We start from the raw sequence: 20,959 nt of genomic DNA, 5'->3' as shown, positions 1-20,959 counted from the left end.
TCTTCTCATGCATGCATCTTCAGGCGAAAGAGATGCAGGAGAGAGAGACCTCCCTACGGCTGCAAGAGGAGCCAGATTTCTCCCCCATCCCACGCCCACCCACCGAGGTATGTTGGGGATATGCCCGAGTCCAATATGTTTATCTAGGTACAGTCCTTTGAGTGGCGGGGTTCCGATTCCTGATTAAAAGAAAAAAAATCGATGCGCTCGGTCCCTTTCTCAGAACCCCACCCCACCCCACCCCGACACACGTGCACGTGGGGTGGGGGGGAGGTGGATCGCAGGAAGTGATGGAGGAGGCGTGTTCGGAGGAAGCCCCGCCCCCCAGCCTCGACCTCACTGGTAAAGCTCGGCGGCTTTGATATGCTCTAGCTGTTCCCGTAGTTGGTGGAAGGAAGGCCGGTGGGCGGGGTCCAAGTGCCAGCACTTCTTCATCACCTCGTAGACAATCTGGGGGCAGCCGTCGGGGGAGTCCATCTTGTATCCCTTCTCCACGCGAGGAACGACATCCTTCAGAGGCTGTGGGGGGGGGGGGGGAGACCGACAAGGTGTTAAGGATGGGGGGACAGACGGGAAGGATCCAACCAAAAGGTCCAGAGCTCTGGCTGGGACCCAGGAATCCATCTAGTTAGAGGTGCCGTAACAGTAGCATGAGGAAGAGGCAGACTAACAAGGCAAGGGCATTTGGTGGCACAAGGAGGGTGAGGCATACGCGGCCCCATGAACCATGGTACGCAGCCTTTGGCGCCCGCTCCTTGTAAGTTGGGAGGGAAGGGAAGCCCGCGTCTGGAAAATTTGCCTTTCAGGCTCACGCCCCTCAGAAAATTCTCCCCTCCCCTGAAGATGGGGGAGGACAGGGTCCCGCTTCTCAGCTCTTCTCTGAGCCTCACTGCATCCCTGCAGCCTACCTTGCAGGGACGGCGGGAGGCAGGAGAAAAGGCACGCATTTCCGCTGTAACTCCCTCCCCCAAGATCTTCTCCATGTGACCACTACCTCCCCAGCCTGTGCGACCCTCTTGGCCACACTGAACTATTCTGAACCGTTCACCCCTCTGCCGGAGGAAAAGGGCCGGGACCAGCCTAACAGGTCTGCAGGATCCAACCTTTTCTCTCTCTCTCTCCCTCCCGCTTGAACAGGTGGAACTGTGAATAGGCAGGCGTCCAATTTAGATCTCGCCTCTGAACTTGGAAAACAGCCTGAAGCTACCCTGGCTCCATTCTTCTCTATGCCTGTAGCTGAACTGGGGAGACGGCATCTCGCGGCCGTCCAACGGACTGCGCACGAGTGGGGGGTGCCATCTTTTAAAAGTCCCCCACTGCCAACAGCCCCCTTTTCTGCACTGAACAGTGACTCCCACCCTTCCAAATCTGGAGTCCCCCACCCCCACTGCATTCCTCCTCCAACCCTGGAAAGGAACGGGCAGAGAAATGCCGCGCCGCTAGGTCCTCACTTACAATTCTCGGATAAGGCACTCGCCCGAAGGAGTAGATTTCCCAGAGAAGTATTCCAAAGCTCCACACGTCAGACTTCGTGGAAAATTTCTGCCAGTGGGGGGAAAAAGGTGCCCATTGATTAAAAAATGGACAACAGCAAGATTAGAAATCAGTGGTCACCTAATGAACGTGCGAAGCTGCCTTTTACTGAATGGACCCTTGGTCCATCAAGGTCAGTATAGTCTACTCAGACTGGCAGCGGCTATCCAAGGTCTCAGGTCTCCAGAGGTCTTTTGCATCACCTAGAGCCCGGTCCTTTTAACTGGAGATGCCGGGGATCGAACCTGGGACCTTCGACATGCCAAGCAGAGGTTCTTCCACTCAGCCATGGCCCCTACGCTTTATGAGCACATATGAAGCTGGAGCATACTGAGTCAGATCACTGGTCTATCAAGGTCCGCACTTTCTACTCTGACCAGCAGCCAGCGTGGTGTAGTGGTTAAGAGCGGTGGTTTGGAGCGGTGGACTCTGATCTGGAGAACCGGGTTTGATTACCAATTCCTCCCCATGAGCGGCGGAGGCTAATCTGGTGAACAGGATTTGTTTCCCACTCCTGCACACGAAGTCTGCTGGGTGACCTTGGACTAGTCACAGCTCTCTCAGCCCCACTGACCTCACAGGGTGTCTGTTGTGGGTAGGGGAAAGGAAGGTGGTTGTAAGCTGGTTTGAGTCTCCCTTAAGTGGTAGAGAAAGTCAGCGTATAAAAACCAACTCTTCTTCTTTAGGGTCTCAGGGAGAGATTTTTCGCTTCACTTGCTACTGGATCCTTTTAACTGGAGATGCTGGGGTTTGAACCTGGGACCTTCTGCATGCCAAGCGGATGCTCTACCACTGAGCCATGGCCTCCTCCCCGAACAAAGGTACCTTCTACTAAGTCACATGTACACCACACTGCCTCTGGACTGGTGATCTGTGGCAGTAGGAGAATCGTCATTGCCACAGAAGATTGCCCGGGAGGAACTGTGGCCCAGTGGAAGAGCATCTGCTTGGCATGCAGAAAGTCCCAGGTTCAATCCCTGTCATCTCCAGTGAAGGGGACTAGGCAAGTAGGTGATGTGAAAGACCTCAGCCTGAGTCCCTGGAGAACCATGGAAAGGGGCTGTGGCTCAGTGGTAGAGCCTCTGCTTGCCATGCAGAAGGTCCCAGGTTCAATTCCCGGCATCTCCAGTTAAAGGGACTAGTCGAATAGGTGATGGGAAAGACCTCAGCCTGAGACCCTGGAGAGCCGGTCTGAGTAGACAATACTGACTTTGATGGACCAAGGGTCTGATTCAGTATAAGGCAGCTTCGTGTGCTCATGTGTTTAAGATCAGCTCCACCAGGCACGAGAAAAGCAAGTCCCAGCGAGACTTTATGAGATGGGCCTGTTTGGCTCAGTTCCTGGCCAAAGCATCTCTCCTTACCTTTTCTCTAAGTGCTTCCGGGGCTGTCCATTTCACCGGCAGCTTGCCCGTGTCCTGGGTGGACGAGGCTTCTTTCGTCAGCCCAAAATCGCTGACCTTGGCAATGTTGTCCTCCGAGACCAGCACGTTCCTCGCCGCCAAGTCCCGGTGGACGAAATTGTTGGCTTCCAGATATGCCATGGCTTCGCAGACGTCCCTGCGGGGGAGAGAAACCGGCAATTTAAAAGGTTGGCGGGCAGCGGGGACAGAGGCGGATATTCCTCTGTTCTCCTTAGGAGGAAAAAAACAAACCGGAACCTTTATTATCGCGGGGATTGGAAGGAGGAGTCGTCTGCCCGCTCCGTAACTCCTGGATCCAGGTCAACTGAGGACCATCCGTGGGGCCCTCAGAAGGTGGACAGATGGCAGACAGACACCCATGCCTCCATCCTGCCTGGATCCAGCTTAACGGAGAATCCTCTTCCCCAAGGAACATTTTGCCTCGAACTAGGAATTATCGTTCGTAGTAAATTTTTATCAACTCGTGAGTCAATTGTTTGGCTCAAAGGCATAATCAAAATATAAACGTCCACAGATTTTAGCGTCCACAGATTTCAAGAAGAAGAGAGGAGTTGGTTTGTATGCCCCGATTTTCTCTACCTTTAAGAAGTCTCAAAACGGCTTACAATTATCTTCCCTTCCTTTCCCCACAACAGACAACTTGAGAGGTAGGCGGGGCTGAGAGAGTTCGGAGAGAACTGTCACTAGCCCAAGGTCACCCAGCAGGCTTCATGTGCAGGAGTGGGGGAACCAATCCCGTTCACAAGATTAGAGTCTGCTGCACATGTGGAGGAGTGGGGAATCAAACCCGGGTCTCCAGATTAGAGTCCACCACTCTGAACCACTACACCACGCCGGCTCGACTTGATCTGAAAGGGGCGTTGACCAACTTGGTAGCCAAACAGAGTCTCACACCCAGGTTGGGAGGCGGGGGAAGAGAAAGAGGTGGCAGGCAAGGTTTGGAGCCTCGGTACTTACAAGGAGAACTTTAGCAAGCAGTCTCCTCCCAGCACAGACCTCCCTCGGGAGCGTAGGTAATCGACTAAGCTTCCCTGCAGACGAAACAAAAAGGAGAATTAAATGCTATCGGCACAAGTCATTTCTCTGCAAACGAGGGTGTGGCTGGGCCAGACCACAAATGTATAGGAAAATGGATTTACAGATAAGATAGGATTCACAGATAGGAATAATAGATTTTCAGGACAATATCAATCAATTTATTTGCTTGCATCAGTTATAACCAACAGCAGATACAAAGGGCTTTAGAAATTCAGAACGACAGGAAGTATTCTCCCAAAAAAGAAATACTGGTACATTTATTTTAAAATTCATTTGTCATTCTGCATTTCTTCCCAGTTTTGCTTTTACAAATAAATAGGATTCACAGATAGGAATAATAGATTTTCAGGACAATATCAATCCATTTATTTTTTTGCATCGATTATAACCAACAGCAGATACAAAGGGCTTTAGAAATTCAGAACGACAGGAAGTATTCTCCCGAAAAAGAAATACTGGTACATTTATTTCAAAATTCATTTGTCATTCTGCATTTCTTCCCGGTTTTGCTTTTACAAACAAATTCCTAAAAAAAAAAAAAAGTAGGAGAGAAACATGCTTAGAAAAAACAAACGGGAATGAATCCAACAGTCTCCTACCTTTGCCATGTATTCTGTGACGATATATAATCCGCCCTTCTCTTCCACAATCACCCCCAACATCTGCACTAGATTGCTATGTCGTAGCTGCCTGCAAAGAGATTGGCAATGAAGTCTGGGATCTCTGTCATAGAACTTTCAGCAACAAGCCTGGCAATTTCTCGCTGTCTTTCGGGGGAATCCAGCGCAGGTCACCCAAGTGAAAAATCTCTTCAAGTTTCTAATACAACTTTGCTTTCCTGCCATCTTCCTCACATCCTGACTGCCCCATTTCCCCCATTTGGCTCGGCACTTACGTCATCACTGAAGCTTCTGCTAGGAAGGCCTGAGCCGTCGCATCGTGCTTAATGCATTTCACGGCCACCTTGTTCCCATGATAATCGCCGAGCATCACATCTACAAAGAAGGACAACAGAACGATCATTGGGAGGCAGCCAGCGCGGTGGAGTGGTTAGAGCGTCGGGCTAGGGTCTGGGAGACATGGGTTCGAATCCTCGCCATGTCCTCAAGCTTGCTGAGTGACCCGGGACCAGTGACGTGCGACCTGACCGGGCTGTCGGGGAGGATAAAATAGGAGGAAGAGAAAAACTGCCCTGAGCCTCTTGTGGATAAGTAAAATTTGCTCTTGGAGTGCAAGTCAAGACACACTCAAATGTCTCCCCAGGAGGTTTCACAACCAAGGGAGGAAGTCGGCCGGTTTTGCACAGGTCAGTCCGAAATGGGTTCCAGCCAGTTGGCTCGGTCCGTTGGGGTTTTACTGTCATTCCGGGTCAAATGGCGCCTGGGCAAGCAAACCTTGATTGCAAAACTCGTGGCAAATGTCACCACAGAACGCATCTTTGTTCAGTTGCCTTACGCTGTGTCTGTGGACAACGGCAGCGGGCCCTGAGCAAAGCTCTCCCACCTTCCCCAATTCTTCCAATCTACCCACCTGCCTGGAATGCTGCCCCAAAATCCCAGACCCCTCACCATGGCCATTTCATTCCCCTTCCTGGAAGTCCAGAGTGCCCCCTTTCTTATCCCTCCTGCAGCCTGGAGTTTTATCTTCCCCCTAAAGCAGGGCTGTTGAACTCATTTGTTACAAGGGCTGGATATGACATGAATGTCACTTGGTCAGGCTGGGCCATGCCTTGCCAGCCCAGATCAGGACTGGAGGGGGTGGCTGCTTCGTGGGCCAGATAAGAGCTCTCAAGGGGCTGGATCTGGCCTGCGGGCATTATGTTTGACAACCCTGCTCTAAAGTCCACTTTGTTCCAGTCTCATGGATTCCTTATCAGTTCCTTTGGTTTTGCCGTTTTCCCCAGTTATCATTTGTTTGAGATTGATTACCAAATTATTTTCCTCGATTATTAGGTTCAGGGGAAATAATCTTCTTTTACTTTGCTGAAGTTGCGCGTTATTTTTTATTTTCTTCTCCGGGTTCATGTCTGGGTTGCCTACCCCAATCGAGTAATTTATTACTTTTATCTACATCTGATGTCCGTTTTGATGTTTTCCTTCACCGTCTGGATAGGTTCACCAAATGACAAGCCAGTTTCTCAGTTCAGGAAGGAACAGTCATTTCAGTCTCTTGTTAAAATTATTCTCCTTTCATGCTCCCCAAACCGCCCACATTCAAGCCTCTGAATTCTACCCTTCTGCTCTAAGAACAAGAGGGACATAGCCAGCCCCAAACCAACCAACTTACCCCCAAATTCGCCTTTGCCAATGGTCTGCAGCAATTTCAAGTCCTTCATGTTGAGGGACCATCCACCTGGAAGAGAAAGGAAGCACGTGGGAGGGCAATGGATCACAGGCCAATCTGTGCTCCCAAGTGCAAGCACACCAAATACGAGCACATCACCAATTCCTCATACAGCACCCACTAGAAAGTGCAAAATACAAGCATACCACCAATTCCTCATGCAGCACTTACTGGACGATTCATGTAGCACTTACTGGACGAGTGTGAGCACAACCCAAAATACGAGCATATCGCCCATTCCTCATGTAGCACTTATTGGACGAGTGTGAGCACACCCCAAAGTACGAGTATACTGCCCATTCCTCATGTAGCACCTACTGGACGAGTGCGAGCACACCCCAAAGTACGAGTATACCACCCATTCCTCATGCAGCACTTACTGGACGAGTGTGAGCACACCCCAAAATACAAGTATACCAACCATTCCTCATGTAGCACTTATTGGATGAGTGTGATCACACCCCAAAATGTGAGTACATCGCCCATTCCTCATGCAGCAGTTACTGGACAAATGAAAGCACACCCCAAAGTACGAGTATACCGCCCATTCCTCATGTAGCACTTACTGGACGAGTGCGAGCACACCCCAAAGTACGATTATACTGCCCATTCCTCATGCAGCACTTACTGGGCTAGCACAAGCATACCTCAAAATATGAGCACACCACCAATTCCTCATGCAGTACTTACTGGGCAAGTGTAATCACACTCCAAAATACGAGTACACTGCCAATTCCCCATGCAGCATTTATTGGACGAGTGCAAACGTATCTCAAAATACGAGCATACCCCCAAATACGAGCACGCTGCCAATGCCACACCGCAGTACTTACTGCGCGAGAACTCATCTTGGGCAGCCACGGTGCCCTCCATGACTTTGGGCTTGATGAGGCGCGTGCACAGTCCATCCGCATCTGAGGTGTAGTGCTGCCAAGGAAGATGGAGAATGTGTGTTTAGGAATTAACCCTTTTAACTGGAGGTTGGAGGGGCCGCGGGGTGAAGTAGATGAGGAGACAGAGGCCTGGGTTCGAAGCCTAGCTCTGCCAGGAAGGGTCCTGAGTGACCTGGGGCCAATTACCATTTCTCAGCCTAACTCACCTCACAGAGTTGTTGTGAGGATAAAAGGGAGGGGCCCACACAATAGGCATGAAGTTCCCTTGGAGAGAAGACTCAATCCAATAGTATATGTTTATGAATATTTAAAGTGTACCCAGCTTTTCTGCCTAACAGTGCCCACTGCCAGATTCTTTTAACTGGAGATGCCAGGGATTGAACCTGGGGCCTTCTGCATGTCAAGCAGATGCTCTACCACTGAGCCACATGGGAGTGCCTCATGGGAGCGCCTTGACCCTTTACCAGTCTGATGTAAAAAAACATAAAACTCAGCCCCACCAAGTCCAGCAGTCATTACATTAAAACTTTATTACGGTCCACGACAAGAACAAAAACAGGTACAGGGAATTAACAAAAGGAATAAGATCAGTATACAAAAGTCTAGCAGTCTGTTCACACAGCGGCCCAACCAGGTGCCTCTAGGAAGCGCACAAACAAGACAACTGCAGCAGCAGCATCCTGTGTTACAATGCACCTAAGATAATAGGCATGCTCCTCCGATCCTGGAGAGAATAGGTATGCGTCATGACTAATATCCATTTAGACCAGTAGCCATGAATAGCTCCATGAACAGGTCCACTCCCCTCTTCAAGCCTTCCAAGTTGGCAGCCATCACCCCATCCTGGGGCAGGGAGTTCCACAATTTAACTCTGCGTTGTGTGAAGAAATACCTCCTTTCGTCTGTTTTGAATCTCTCCCCCTCCAGCTTCAGCATCACCCCATGGGTCAGGAATGACCCGGTGCTTGCACAGGGGGCTTCCTTTACCAGCAATGCTGCCCCTGGAGCGTCTCAGATCTCAGGAGGATGGGAGGCGCGCACGGCAAGGTTATGTTTAAAAGCACGCCACGTTGAGGTTTGCGACAATGGAGCTGTTCCCCGCTAGGGGGCGTCGTGAGGCTGAGAACCGCTCCTGCGGCTGTTCGGCCGCCCCAGCAAAGAACCGTGCTCATGTTCTGTTTTGTTCACATCACCCCGCAACTGCCATACCTCCCTCTGCAGGCCATTTATTCATGGAAGGTTTTGCTTGGAGTTGCCACTTTTTAGATGCACTTTTCCCCCATTCATATTCTCAAAACTCAACAATAAGCCCCCATGCAGAGTTTTGAGAATTCGGATGGGGGAAATGTGCATCTATAGAGTGGCAAATCCAAGCCAAAACCTTCCATGAATCTGCTGTCCACCTCCTTCCTTCGCCCGAGCTGCTGATGACAGCCCTCGCCAGCAGTCGCAGCCGGGCCTCTTCCTTCCTCCCCGCCATGCGCCAGCACATGGCGCATACGCCCCTGAAACGGGGGGGGGGCTCGTACCTGCTCCACAAGCGAGCTCTTTCAAAATCGCTCAGAGTCGGCTTCCTGTCTGCGCAGGGTGGGGGCGAGAGGCAGGAAGCATTTGGCACGTCTGAGCCCTGCTGACTGTGACCGTGGAAAGCCCGGCGGGGGTTTGCCGAGCTGTCAGACAGCTCCAAGACAACACCCCCCGACAGCAATTTGCAGCCTGCGGCCCACAACCCAGCAAAGTCCAACCAGGCTTTGGGCCAGAGAAGAAGAGCTTTTTGGTTGAGAGAGATTCCCGCGGAAAGGGACGAATGTTTGCAAAACGGTGCGCGGGGTGGGGAACGCGAAAGGACAGCTTTTTCCTCTCCCAATCTCTCTCCCCGTAGGAAAAAAGCAAATGTCCAGTAGCGCCGTAAAGACTAACAATTTCTGGCAGGGGTAGGAGCTTTCGTGAGCCGCGGCTCACTTCTTCGGATGCAGCTAGAATGTGATTCCATCTATCCTGAGGAATTGGACGAGTTTTTGACAGCACTCTGTGCATGCTCGGCACCCCTCTTCCACTAGAATAAGGAGAAGAGTTGGTTTTTATATACCGACTTTCTCTACCACTTAAGGAAGAATCAAACTGGCTTACAATCACTTTCCTTCCCCACAACAGACAACCTCAGGTAAGGCTGAGAGAGCTCTAAGAGAGCTGTGACTAGCCCAAGGTCACCCAGCTGTCTTGGTTTTCCTTGGCGTTATGCATGAGTTTCCCCTCCATTAGAGATGACCTCGCTGCCAGCCTGCACGGATCCTGGGACTTCCCGTTCCTCTGTTAACCTGATTCTTCCCTCTCCCCTGAGCTCAGCCCGGGTGAAATCCCCGTGCAGAAGGCAAATTGCGGGATGCGAAAGCTTGGTTCCTCTCACAGCCAATTACAAAGCAGCATGTAAAGAGACGGGGATTCAAATGCTTCCTGGGAGCTCTTTCTGAGCAGAAGAAAGGTTTTTAAAAACCGAGGCTTGGATTTCCCCCTCCCTTTCTTTTCAGATTGTTCCGTTGTTTGTTTTATGTTCTTAAAATGCTTTTTTATGCGGCAATTGGGTTGGGGGGGGCAGGGAACTTTTATCTCACTACAGCCGATCACAAAGCAGGATTTAAAGGGGCATGGGCTTGATCTGAGCTTGGAGACTACTGGCGCATAGACCCCCAACAGGAAAGAGTGGGTCCAGCGAGCGACGAACCTCAGGTAAAACTCCCAATGTTACTTGGAAGAGAAATTAGCAGGCTGGCCTGTGCGCCACGCACCGAGAGAATCAATAAGGAGGGGAAAGAGCAAACAAACGAACAGCTGGGAGATTTGAAAGGCAGATTTTTTTCTGTATACAAATGCAGGCTGGGTTGTCAGGGAAGACGCTGAATCAGACGGCATCCGAGCAGCAGAAGAGACACATCTAGGGAACAGAGCCACGGCTGAGCGGCAAGACACGTGCTCTGCGGACAGAAAGCCCCAGGTGTGATCCTTGGCAACACCGCGCGGGAGCTCAGCAATGAGGAAAAAGCCCTGCCAGAGATCCAGGAGGTCCGCTCCCATTCAGAAGACCTTAGTTCAGGATTTAAAGGCTCAGACATAACAGCAAGCCACAGATCCAAGCCCCAAGTGCGGTCTGAGCACAACGTAACCATTGCTTAAGCACTGCCTGTATGATTTTCCTCCCCACTCATAAGGTCATGAGCTCACCGTTTTGGGAGCGAGGAGCAATCACGCAAAACCCTGGGTTTTCAAAATTCTCTTCTGACCACTGTTTCCAATTCCAGCTAGTAGCAAGCCATGAACACATGAAGCTGCCTTATACTGAATCAGACCCTCGGTCCATCAAAGTCAGTATTGTCCACTCAGACCGGCAGGGGCTCTCCAGGGTCTCAGGCAGAGGTCTTTCACATCACCTACTTGCCTGGTCCCTTTAACTGGAGATGCCAGGGATTGAACCTGGGACCTTCTGCATGCCAAGCAGAGGCTCTACCGCTGAGCCACAGCCCCTTCCCCGTGATTTGTAAATCTGAGTGTTCCATCTCATCCTCCCTCCAAGGAGCTGAAAGCGTCACACAAGGCTCCATCTCTATTTTATCCTCACAACAGCCCTGTGAGGCAGGTTCAGAGAGAGAATGGGCACAAGCTCCCTGGGTAGCAGAGTGGGGATTCGAACCTGGGCCTCTCCACTATAACACTGTGTTATGCCATGCTGGCTCCCCCGGCTTCTCTGCCAAAGGCGGTCCCAAGAAGAAAAAGAAGAGTTGGTTTTTATATGCCGACTTTCTCCACCACTTAAGGAAGAATCGAACCGACTTAGATATCTCCTTCCCTTCCCCTCCCCACAACAAACACCCTGTGAGGTAGGGTGGGGCTGAGAGAGTTCTGAGAGAGCTGTGACTAGCTCAAGGTCACCCAGCTGGCTTCATGAGGAGTGGGGAAACCAACCCGGTGCCCCAGATTAGCATCCGTCGCTCATGTGGAGGAGTAGGGAATCAAACCCGGTTCTCCAGATTAGAGTCCACCGCTCTTAACCACTACACCACATAACCTACAGGTTGAGAAGAAGAGGAGGAGGAAGAAGAAGAAGAGGAGGAAGAAGAAAGAATTGGTTTTTTATAGGCTGACTTTCTCTGCCACTTAAGGGAGAATCAAACCGGCTTACAATCACCTTTCCCTTCCCCTCCCCACGACAGACACCCTGTGAGGTAGGTTGGGATGAGAGAGCTGTGACTAGCCCATGGTCACCCAGCCGGCTGCGTGTGGAGGAGTGGGGAAACCAACCCGGTCCACCAGATCAGAGTCCAAACCGCTCCAAACCACCGCCCTTAACCACTACACCAAGGAGGACACGGCCCCGCCTCACCTCGACCAGCTGCATGAGGTTCTCGAAGTACGCCTCCTCGTCGATGCTGAGCTTGCTAGAGGAGTACATGATACGGTAGTGCTCCACCTTCCCGTCGCAGCTGACGCAGAGGGTGTAGTCGCCCGGGTAGTTGGTGCTCTCCCGCACCAGGAAGAGGCCCGTCTCCGGCGGGTACAGCAGCCGTTCGGCCTGCTCGCGGGTGATCTTCCCGTGGAACCAGCTGCCAAGGAGAGACCGAGTTGCACGGGAGGGGAAAGAAAACAGAGACAGAGTCGCACGATTACATTTTGGCCTTGCGAAGGAGGCCGGGGTTACCAACCCCAAACTGCGGGGAGGGGGGAATTGAAGATGAAGAAGGAGGAGGAGTTGGTTTTTATATGCCGACTTTCTCTACCACTTAAGGGAGAATCGAACCGGCTCACAATCTCCTTCCCTTCCCCTCCCCACAACAAACACCCTGGGAGGTAGGTTGGGGCTGAGAGAGTCCAGAGAAAACTGTGACTAGCCCAAGGTCACCCAGCTGGCTTCATGTGGAGGAGAGGGGAAACCAACCCGGTTCACCAGATTAGCCTCCGCAGCTCATGTGGAGGATGCGGGGAATCAAACCCATCCCCATCAGACCGGAGTTGCCCACGATGCAATGGACCAGCTTCTCGTCCCATTTATACTCACGGCATCAGGCTGAGCTTGATCCCAGCTTTCACCCCTTCCCGCTTCTGCACGTAGTTGGCTGGGATGATCCCTTCACGGCCCACCTTGTTTTTCGCTTTGTACCAGTTGGGGTCCTGGCAAGGGAAAGGAAGGTGTCAGCGGCTCCTGGAGAGCTGCACACACTCTCGGCCAAAACCAGAGGATGGAATCTATTTATTCATTTAAAATATTTATTAGCCGCCTTTCTACCTTACAGGAACTCAAGGCAGCTTGCAACATGAACACAATAAAATACATAAAAATGCATAAACACCACACGTACCGACAATTTAAAGCTGTCTCCTAAAAGTCAGTGTAATTACGATAAGATTGGGGTCACAATATTTCCGCTCGGCCCTCCCTTCTGCATGTCACCCTGTTACAGGCTTTGACATACGGGGCCATATGTATTTTATGTCAGTGTTGTACGTAGACAGAATTTCCCTATTTTTGAATCATTGAGCTCCCATTAAAATCCATTTAGAAGAGTGTTTTTCCCCTATATAATAGCTGGTCAGGCAAGAGTATCTTTCCCTATAAGCAAAGTGGGGAAGGCAAGGACTGCTTCTCTTCCATTCATTGTTAAAGCGTCTTTTGGCTGCCTTAATATTTAACATTGTGTCAGTGAAGAGACCTGTTTCAACCCTCTAACTGCCTCTAGGGCAGGTGGGAACCAGGGGTGCTTCTGGCTTTAGAGGCAAAGAGAGGGGGCAGTCCCCCCAGTAATGGGTTGGGGGGGACGGCACAAACAGAGCTGTGACGTTTCTCTGGCCCTAGGCGAAGAGGCAGCCGCAAGAGTCTCTGCGTACGCTCATCTTCACAGTCATGAGAGCTGGAAACTTAAGCTTTTAAAAAATAAAATAAAACCAAAGCACGAAAGACAATAGTTCCAGAGGGGAGCCATGTTGGTCTGCAATGGAACGGCAAGATTTGAGGCCAGCAGCACCTTAGAGACCAGCAAGAATTTTGGGGTATGAGCTTTCGAGAGTCTGACGAAGGGAGCTTGGATTCGTCAACCTGGAAATCCTCCCCCTGGGACTTCCCCGAGTAACTTACTTTTAAGGTTTAAATAATGGCTCGGACTAATTAGAAGCGGATTGCTTCCCCATTGCTTCTCAGGCCGCTAGGGAGAGTCAACAGAAGTGGAAAACAGGCCAGGCAACTCCTAAATACTGCAAATACCAGCAAGTTATCCCCAGTGGGTACTCTCATAAGAACATAAGAAAGGCCCTGCGGGATCAGACCCAGGCCCATCAAGTCCAGCAGTCTGTTCACACAGTGGCCCAACCAGGTGCCTCTAGGAAGCCCACAAATAAGATGACTGCAGCAGCACCATCCTGCCTGTGTCCCACAGCACGTCATATAATAGGCATGCTCCTCTAATCCTGGAGAGAATAGGTATGCATCATGACTAGTATCCACTTTAACTACTAGCCATGAATAGCCCTCTCCTTCATGCACATGTCCACTCCCCTCTTAAAGCCTTCCAAGTTGGCAGCCATCACCACATTTGGGGGCAGGGAGTTCCACAATTTAATTATGCGTTGTGTGAAAAAATACTTCCTTTTATCTGTTTTGAATCTTTTCCCCTCCAGCTTCAGCAGATGACCGTGCGTTCTAGCATTACGGGAGAGGGAGAAAAGCTTCTCCCTGTCCACTCTCTCCAAACCATGCATAATTTTATAGACCTCTGTCATGTCTCCCCTCAGCCGCCTTCTTTCCAAGCACTTGGCATCCGCCAGGAAATGTGTCAGCAGACGTCACGGTACCCACCATATTTATTTATTTTTCACATTTATAGCCTGCCCTCCCCCAGTCAGACCAGGCTCAGGGCGGGTCACAACCTTTAAAGCAGTGGTTTTCAACCTGTTTTGCTCCGTTCCCCCCCTTTCACCATTGTTCAGAATATAATTCCCCCCCTTCCCAACATAGTCTAACTCATAAAAACAAACTACAGTTTTACAGTTTGTACATAATCTACAGGACATCACACTTTGCTGAATGGTGGTCCCAATTCCCCCATCCCCGAACGCTAAAATTTCCCCCCGGGGGGGAATTCCCCCTTGTTGAGAACCCAGGCTTTAAAATCAACAAAGCCCATAAAACATTAAAATCAATAATTAAAACACAACAGATGTAAAACAAGATGGGGGCCCCTTCCCGAGAGAAAACCCCTTCAGCACCAGAGATGAGAGCGGTCCAGGATGGCCCGGCTACCTTGGTGACAGAGATGATGGTGAGCACATCCCCTTTGCTGAACGGAAGGTCCTGATCGGCGGTGCCGTGGAAGTTATACTTGGCAATACATTCTGTACCAGATGGCCAGACGGCCTGGTGGGAGAAAAAAAGGGGGAGGGACAACAGTTTTGACTGAACTGTCATAATGTAAGAACATAAGAAAGGCCCTGCGGGATCAGACCCAGGCCCATCAAGTCCAGCAGTCTGTTCACACAGTGGCCAACCAGGTGCCTCCAGGAAGCCCACAAACAAGGCGACTGTAGCAGCATTGTCCTGCCTGTGTTCCACAGCACCTGATAAATTAGGCATGCTCCTCTGATGTGTGTGTGTGTTAAGTGCCATCAAGTTGCTTCCGACTCATGGCGACCCTATGAATGAAAGTCCTCCAAAATGTCCTATCTTTGACAGCCTTGCTCAGATCTTGCAAATTGAAGGCTGTGGCTTCCTTTATTGAGTCAATCCATCTCTTGTTGGGTCTTCCTCTTTTCCTGCTGCCCTCAACTTTTCCTATCATGACGGTCTTTTCCAGTGACTCTTGTCGTCTCATGACGTGACCAAAATACGACAGCCTCAGTTTAGTCATTTTAGCTTCTATGCTCCTCTGATCCTGGAGAGAATAGGTCTGCATCATGACTAGTATCCGTTTTGACTAGTGGCCATGAATACCCCTCTCCTCCACAAACATGTCCACTCCCCTCTTAAAGCCCTCCAAGTTGGCAGCCATCCCCACATCCTGGGGCAGGGAATTATGAGCTCATTACACCACACCGAAGATACGGGAAAGAAGCACAAGAGACTGAGAAAGCAGAACGGAAGACCCCCCCTCGTGTCTATCGCGCTGGTAAATCTGGTGCGGCGGGCACGCCCCTCATCAGCCAATGGGAATTTTGTGAGCTAAGGCCTGGTTTTGAATGTTGTGTGCACTTCTGCTAAGGCGGTGCCAGCTGGGAATACAGCCAGGGCCCACTGGCTGGTTTTCCGTCGTCTAGTTCTCTAAACCCGGGGCGCCTCGTTTGCATTGCGTGCAAATAGTTTGCCAGTTACGCAGACTAAACCCATTCATTACACCAATGTCACCGGTGTCAACAGTGCGGAAGGACTGCGGGAAGCAACTTTGCACATGACCCCTCCTTCTTTGACAACGGCAAAACTCGGCTGGGAGAGGCGGAGCCAGGCCTCCTCGAGAATTGCTGAGTCCTCCCTCGTTGGCTAGGACAACGGAAGGCGGGAGCTGCCTGGTTCCTCACAAAACCATCTCTGCTGTCTGGCAGTGGCTGTCCAGAATCTCAAGATCTTGCCCAAAGCCGGGTGAGGGAGAGGCTCGAACTGGGAGATGCCAGCGATCGAACCTGCAGCTGCCTGCATACAAAGAACCACAGCTTCCCACTGCCAGGCAAGCACTGCGTTTGATAGCTGGTGGGTCTCATAGATTCATAGAGTTGGAAGGGACCACCAGGGTCATCTAGTCCAACCCCCTGCACAATGCAGGAAATTCACAACTACCTCCCCTACACAAACCCGGTGACCCCTACTCCATGCCCAGAAGATGGCCAAGATGCCCTCCCTTCTCATCATCTGCCTACAGTCACAGAATCAGCACTGTTGACAGATGGCCAACTAGCCTCTGCTTAAAAACCTCCAGGGAAGGAGCGATTACCTCCTCCCGAGGAAGCCTGTTCCACTGAGGAACCGCTCTAACTGTTAGAAAATTCTTCCTAATGTCTAGACGGAAACTCTTTTGATTTAATTTCAACCTGTTGGTTCTGGTCCGACCTTCTGGGGCAACAGAAAACAACTCGGCACCTTCCTCTATATGACAGCCCTTCAAGAACTTGAAGATGGTTATCATATCACCTCTGTCTTCTCCTCTCCTTTTCATATCCACAGTCCTCGTGCAAAAGATGGGACTTTAGCTTTCTCCCCCACCCCATTTCACAGTTCCTTCCACCCCTCGGCCCTTACCTGAATTCCTGACATTTTCTCGGGGGGTTCCGGAGACTGGATCTCACAAGAAGGACACGTCACTTGGTACCATGAGACCTAGAGAGAGAAAGGGAGACGGTGAGATTAACATCCCGTTTCCTGACGTGCATTCGCGCGTTCACACAACCCTCCGTGCGCGCAGGGGCATTCGATCTCCAAATATTTTTTGCCAGGGAAGCAACCCAAAGCATTTTTATAAACTTGTTTCTCTGTACAGCTTTACAACCCCATGCAGTCCCAAGTTAAACCGACATGAGGCTTGTTTCTTCCAAGTGCGCACAAAACTTATTGGGGAATTTTTAAACCAGGGATTTGGAGGAAAGAGAAAAGGAAGAAATAAGTCACATTGGGTGCAGATGGTTCTGCTTTGGGGCAGGAGAGGGGGCGTCCAACATTCATTTTATTTATTTACGTTATTTATAGTCTGCCTTTCTCATCTGGGCTCCAGGCAGACTACACAGAGCGAGTAAATTCAATCGAGAAGATAGGATATTCAGTAATCAATGCAATAGGATGATGGTTGTAGAACTAACCAGAAGTGTAAAAACAGAAGCAAGCATATCGTATTAAAAAGGGAATAGCCGTCACCTCAAATGCACAAAGAGAGAACCGCTTGTGAGTTCACCTCCCCATGCAAACAGCTGGTGTGAACAGCCCACGGTATTCGCTATGGGTCCATACAGAAACCTCTTGTTGCCTGCCTAGGTGAGACATCCAAATCTTACTTTGCACCAAGTCAGACCACTGGTGCATCTAGCCCAGAAACAAGAACACAATCCATGCCGTACCTCATGCTGGAACAGCCAAATTAGCAAGCTTTCGAGCCCACCCCGTCTCGTCATCGGGCTGGATGTTACAAGAACTAACAAAAGACCGAAGGGAGATCTCTCAGGCCGTGGTGCCGAGGTCACATCTCACCCTGGCACATGAACGCGTGAAGCTGCCTTTTACTGAACCAGACCCTTGGTCCATCAAAGTCAGTATTGTCGACTCAGACTGGCAGCGGCTCTCCAGGGTCTCAGGCAGAGGTCTTCTGCATCACCTACTTGCCTAGTCCCTTTAACTGGAGATGCCCGGGATTGAACCTGGGACCTTCAGCATGCCAAGCAGCTGTTCTTCCACTGAGCCACGGCCTGTTTCCTCTGGCCGGCAGCAGCTCTCCAGGGTATCAGGCCAAGAAAGGCCTTTCATCAGTCCTTCCGGGGTTTGAACCTGCAACCTTCTTCATGCCACTCCCGCTGAGGTTTCAACCGTCCGCCGCATGGCAAACAAATACCCACCCAGTTCTGATGTTCCTGGGTTTTCTGTTCCAGGCTTTGCACCCAGCTGGCCAACAGACCACACGCATGGCAGGTCGGTCCCCCGTCCTCCCCGCTACCGTCTGCCCTTCAGAAAAAAACTAAAATCCTTTCTGGCGCTCCTCTTTTGTGCAAAAACCTGACGGCTGACTTCCTCCCGACATATGCTTAATTTTTACAGCATCCGGAGAAACTGATGGATGGCCGTCTTTGGGAAGCGCGGCGGCTCCATTAGGGCTCCATTGATTAGGAGGGAAAGCTTTCAAAGAATGATTGTTATCGAAGGCGAGCCGCGCCGGGCAGCTGCGTCTCGGAAGAGCCGGCCCAGCCATTTCTTATCTGCAAATGAAAAAGAAGCAGCAGCAGCCGCGGCGTAAAGGCCGGTCGAACTGGGCAGGAGTCCAACGCAAGGGGGAAATATCTCGCTGCAAAGTGCCAAGCTGCGTTTATGGGAATGAGACGAGCGGTGTTACAGACACTCCCTGCTCGCGAGGGGTCCCACTGCATGCATAAGCCCTCTTTTCTTGAAGCGAAGGGTGGAAGGCATTGAACGCCACAGACAGATCTTGGAAAATCACCATTTTTCCTAGTACCTGATAAATCTAGATACTTAAGTCTCACCTGCGGCTTATTTTTATCACCTTGAGTCTATTAATTATAGGAAGGCCTTTACCCTTGCCAGATGCCAGACCCTACCATCAGCTGTCTTAGAAGGGAAATATAAGAAGATCCCTAGATCAGACATTGAAACCATCAAACATGTACTGATACGTTGCCCATTCTACCACGAAGTTAGACCAAAGCTTATTTCCCCCCTGCTTGGTAAATTCCCTGAACAGTCAGTTGAGCTTCTGGCAAAGAAGCTCCTCTTAGGAGAAGACCCTCAGCTTACGCTCCAAACCGCCAAGAAGAAAAACGTCTCCCTGTCCACTCTCTCCAAACCATGCATAATTTTATAGACCTATATTGTATGTCTCCCCTTTGCCACCTTCTTTACTTACAGCTTCACTGAGAAGAGGGAAGCAAGCAAGTCATACGCCGCGGCAATCCCCCCCACGGAAATTACCGGAGGGGATCCAAAACACACCATCTCACCTACCTCGCAGGGTTGTTGTGAAAATAAACCGAGGGGCGGACCAGGCGTGACCACGCCGAGCCACTTGGAAGACGGGCGAGATAAAAACGTGGGAGATGCTATTACTCACAATGATCTATTTATCTTTTTTATCGGCCAGGAGGACACACCAACTTGAATACTCTAGACGGAAGGTGGGATTTAGGGCCCCCCAGGATATATATCATCTGAAAGCCCACGATCTAGTCCCATCGCTCAAGTTTTTTAAAAAGCCTGCGTCTAGTCGGTGCCTGGAAGCGACACCTCTAGGGAACCCTGAGTCGGTTCCACGATGGAAGAAAGGCAATAAAATAAATAAATCATGAGAATTTAATAGTCCTTTTCTCCATGCAGACACCCACAGAAAGGTTGGTGTCTGGTGACAGTAATGGGAACAAGAAAGTCCCAAGGAAGAGTGATTCATCTCTGGCCAAGCAGTGCGGCTGAAAACTGATTATCAGTTACACCAGGATTTTGCCAATATTTTGGGAGCGGAACCTTCTACTAAACTTCAGTCCACTTTTCGGGACCTCCACATTACCGCCGTCCTCCTCCCCAGCATTACCCGAGAGAATCACACCTCGGTTCACCTCGAACGCGTTTATATTTGACCTTCACGTAGTTTCGAAATTTATCCATCTCGAGCACGGCGCAGCCGTCGACCACAGTCGGCAGACGCCGAACCTGGGATCGAGACTCTAGCAGCCTTGGCCGATTCTCCACCTCCCTATAGATCATATAGTTGGAAGGGACCACCAGGGTCATCTAGTCCAACCCCCTGCACAATGCAGGAATTTCCCAACTACCTCCCCCATACACCCCCAGTGACCCCCTACTCCATGGACAGAAGATGCCCAAGATGCCCTCCCTCTCATCATCTGCCTAAGGTCACAGAATCAGCCTTGCTGACAGGTGGCCATCCAGCCTCTTCTTAAAAACCTCCAGGGATGGAGAGTTCACCACCTCCCGAGGAAGTCTGTTCCACGGAGGAACCGCTCTGTTAGAAAATTCTTCCTAATGTCTAGACGGAAACTCCTTGGATTTAATTTCCACCCGTTGGTTCTGGTCCGACCTTCTTGGGCAACAGAAAACAACTCGGCACCCTCCTCTATATGACGGCCCTTCTTGATAACCTACTTGAAGATGGTTAGCACTTCCCCTCTCCGTCTTCTCCTCTCCAGGCTAAACGTACCCAGCTCCTTCAACCTTTCCTCATAGGACTTGGTCTCCAGACCCCCTCTCCATCTTTGTTGCCCTCCTCTGGCCCTCACGTCTCTTCTCCCTGTCCTCGGGTCTCTTCTCTCCCATCCGGAATCACGTCGCGGCCTGCAACTCCTTTGGTGCTCAGGCCCAAAATTACACGCCACGGCCGCCACAGGTCCAACCTGCGTCCGCCGACGGCCTTTCTCTCCCTCTCCCAAAAATAACAGAACGGCAGGGCATCCGACGAAGCCGACGGGCAGCCGATTCTGGACAGACACAAGGAAATACTTCTTCACTCAGCGAGCGACTGCCGTGTGGGATTTGCTGTCAGGGGATGTGGCGATGGCCACAGGCACAGACGGCTTTAAAAGGGGATTAGACGGAGCCCCGTGGCGCAGAGTGGTAAGCTGCAGTACGGCAGTCCAAGCTCTGCTCACGACCTGAGTTCGATCCCGACGGATGTTGGTTTCAGGTCGCCGGCTCAAGGTCGACTCAGCCTTCCATCCTTCCGAGGTCGGTGAAATGAGTACCCAGCTTGCTGGGGGTAAAGGGAAGACGACAGGGGAAGGCACTGGCAAACCACCCCGCAAACAAAGTCTGCCTTGGAAACGTCGGGATGTGACGTCACCCCATGGGTCAGGAATGACCCGGTGCTTGCACAGGGGACCTTTACCTTACCTTTACCTAGACGGATTCAGGGAGGAAAGGCTACGAGCCACGGTAACTCAACTCAACTTCCAAGTTTCCTCCGGATCCCAGCACCAGGGAAGGCCTCGGCCGCTGTACCCCGTTGCCGGACCCCCAGTACAACTGGTTGGTCACTGTGA

The 20,959-nt window shown here is 51.0% G+C and overlaps 1 protein-coding gene and 1 non-coding gene across 2 annotated transcripts in view; one reads left to right on the top strand and one right to left on the bottom strand.

The window, feature by feature from the left end:
• Window positions 1-271: 271 nt before the first annotated feature.
• CSK (C-terminal Src kinase) overlaps window positions 272-20,959 on the bottom strand; it is a 42,761-nt gene continuing 22,073 nt past the window's right edge. Inside the window, exons 2-13 of the mRNA XM_056865711.1 lie at window positions 16,497-16,574; window positions 14,514-14,627; window positions 12,279-12,391; window positions 11,607-11,826; window positions 7,172-7,265; window positions 6,282-6,347; window positions 4,891-4,990; window positions 4,595-4,685; window positions 3,915-3,988; window positions 2,898-3,093; window positions 1,456-1,542; window positions 272-519 (exon numbers count right to left, since the gene is read on the bottom strand). Of these exons, the coding sequence (XP_056721689.1) occupies window positions 337-519; window positions 1,456-1,542; window positions 2,898-3,093; window positions 3,915-3,988; window positions 4,595-4,685; window positions 4,891-4,990; window positions 6,282-6,347; window positions 7,172-7,265; window positions 11,607-11,826; window positions 12,279-12,391; window positions 14,514-14,627; window positions 16,497-16,511 (1,353 nt within the window). The 5' untranslated portion in view covers window positions 16,512-16,574 and the 3' untranslated portion in view covers window positions 272-336. The remainder of the gene's footprint in view (window positions 520-1,455; window positions 1,543-2,897; window positions 3,094-3,914; window positions 3,989-4,594; window positions 4,686-4,890; window positions 4,991-6,281; window positions 6,348-7,171; window positions 7,266-11,606; window positions 11,827-12,278; window positions 12,392-14,513; window positions 14,628-16,496; window positions 16,575-20,959) is intronic.
• Window positions 2,590-2,661, top strand: TRNAG-GCC (transfer RNA glycine (anticodon GCC)). Its single transcript has one exon. It is a non-coding gene; the product is annotated as a tRNA-Gly (tRNA).

The sequence above is a fragment of the Euleptes europaea genome, chromosome 20 (assembly GCF_029931775.1).
Source record: "Euleptes europaea isolate rEulEur1 chromosome 20, rEulEur1.hap1, whole genome shotgun sequence".
Taxonomy (NCBI): Eukaryota; Metazoa; Chordata; class Lepidosauria; order Squamata; family Sphaerodactylidae; genus Euleptes; species Euleptes europaea.
The sequence above is the reverse complement of the archived record's forward strand: the minus strand, read 5'-3'. Positions and strand labels throughout refer to the sequence as shown.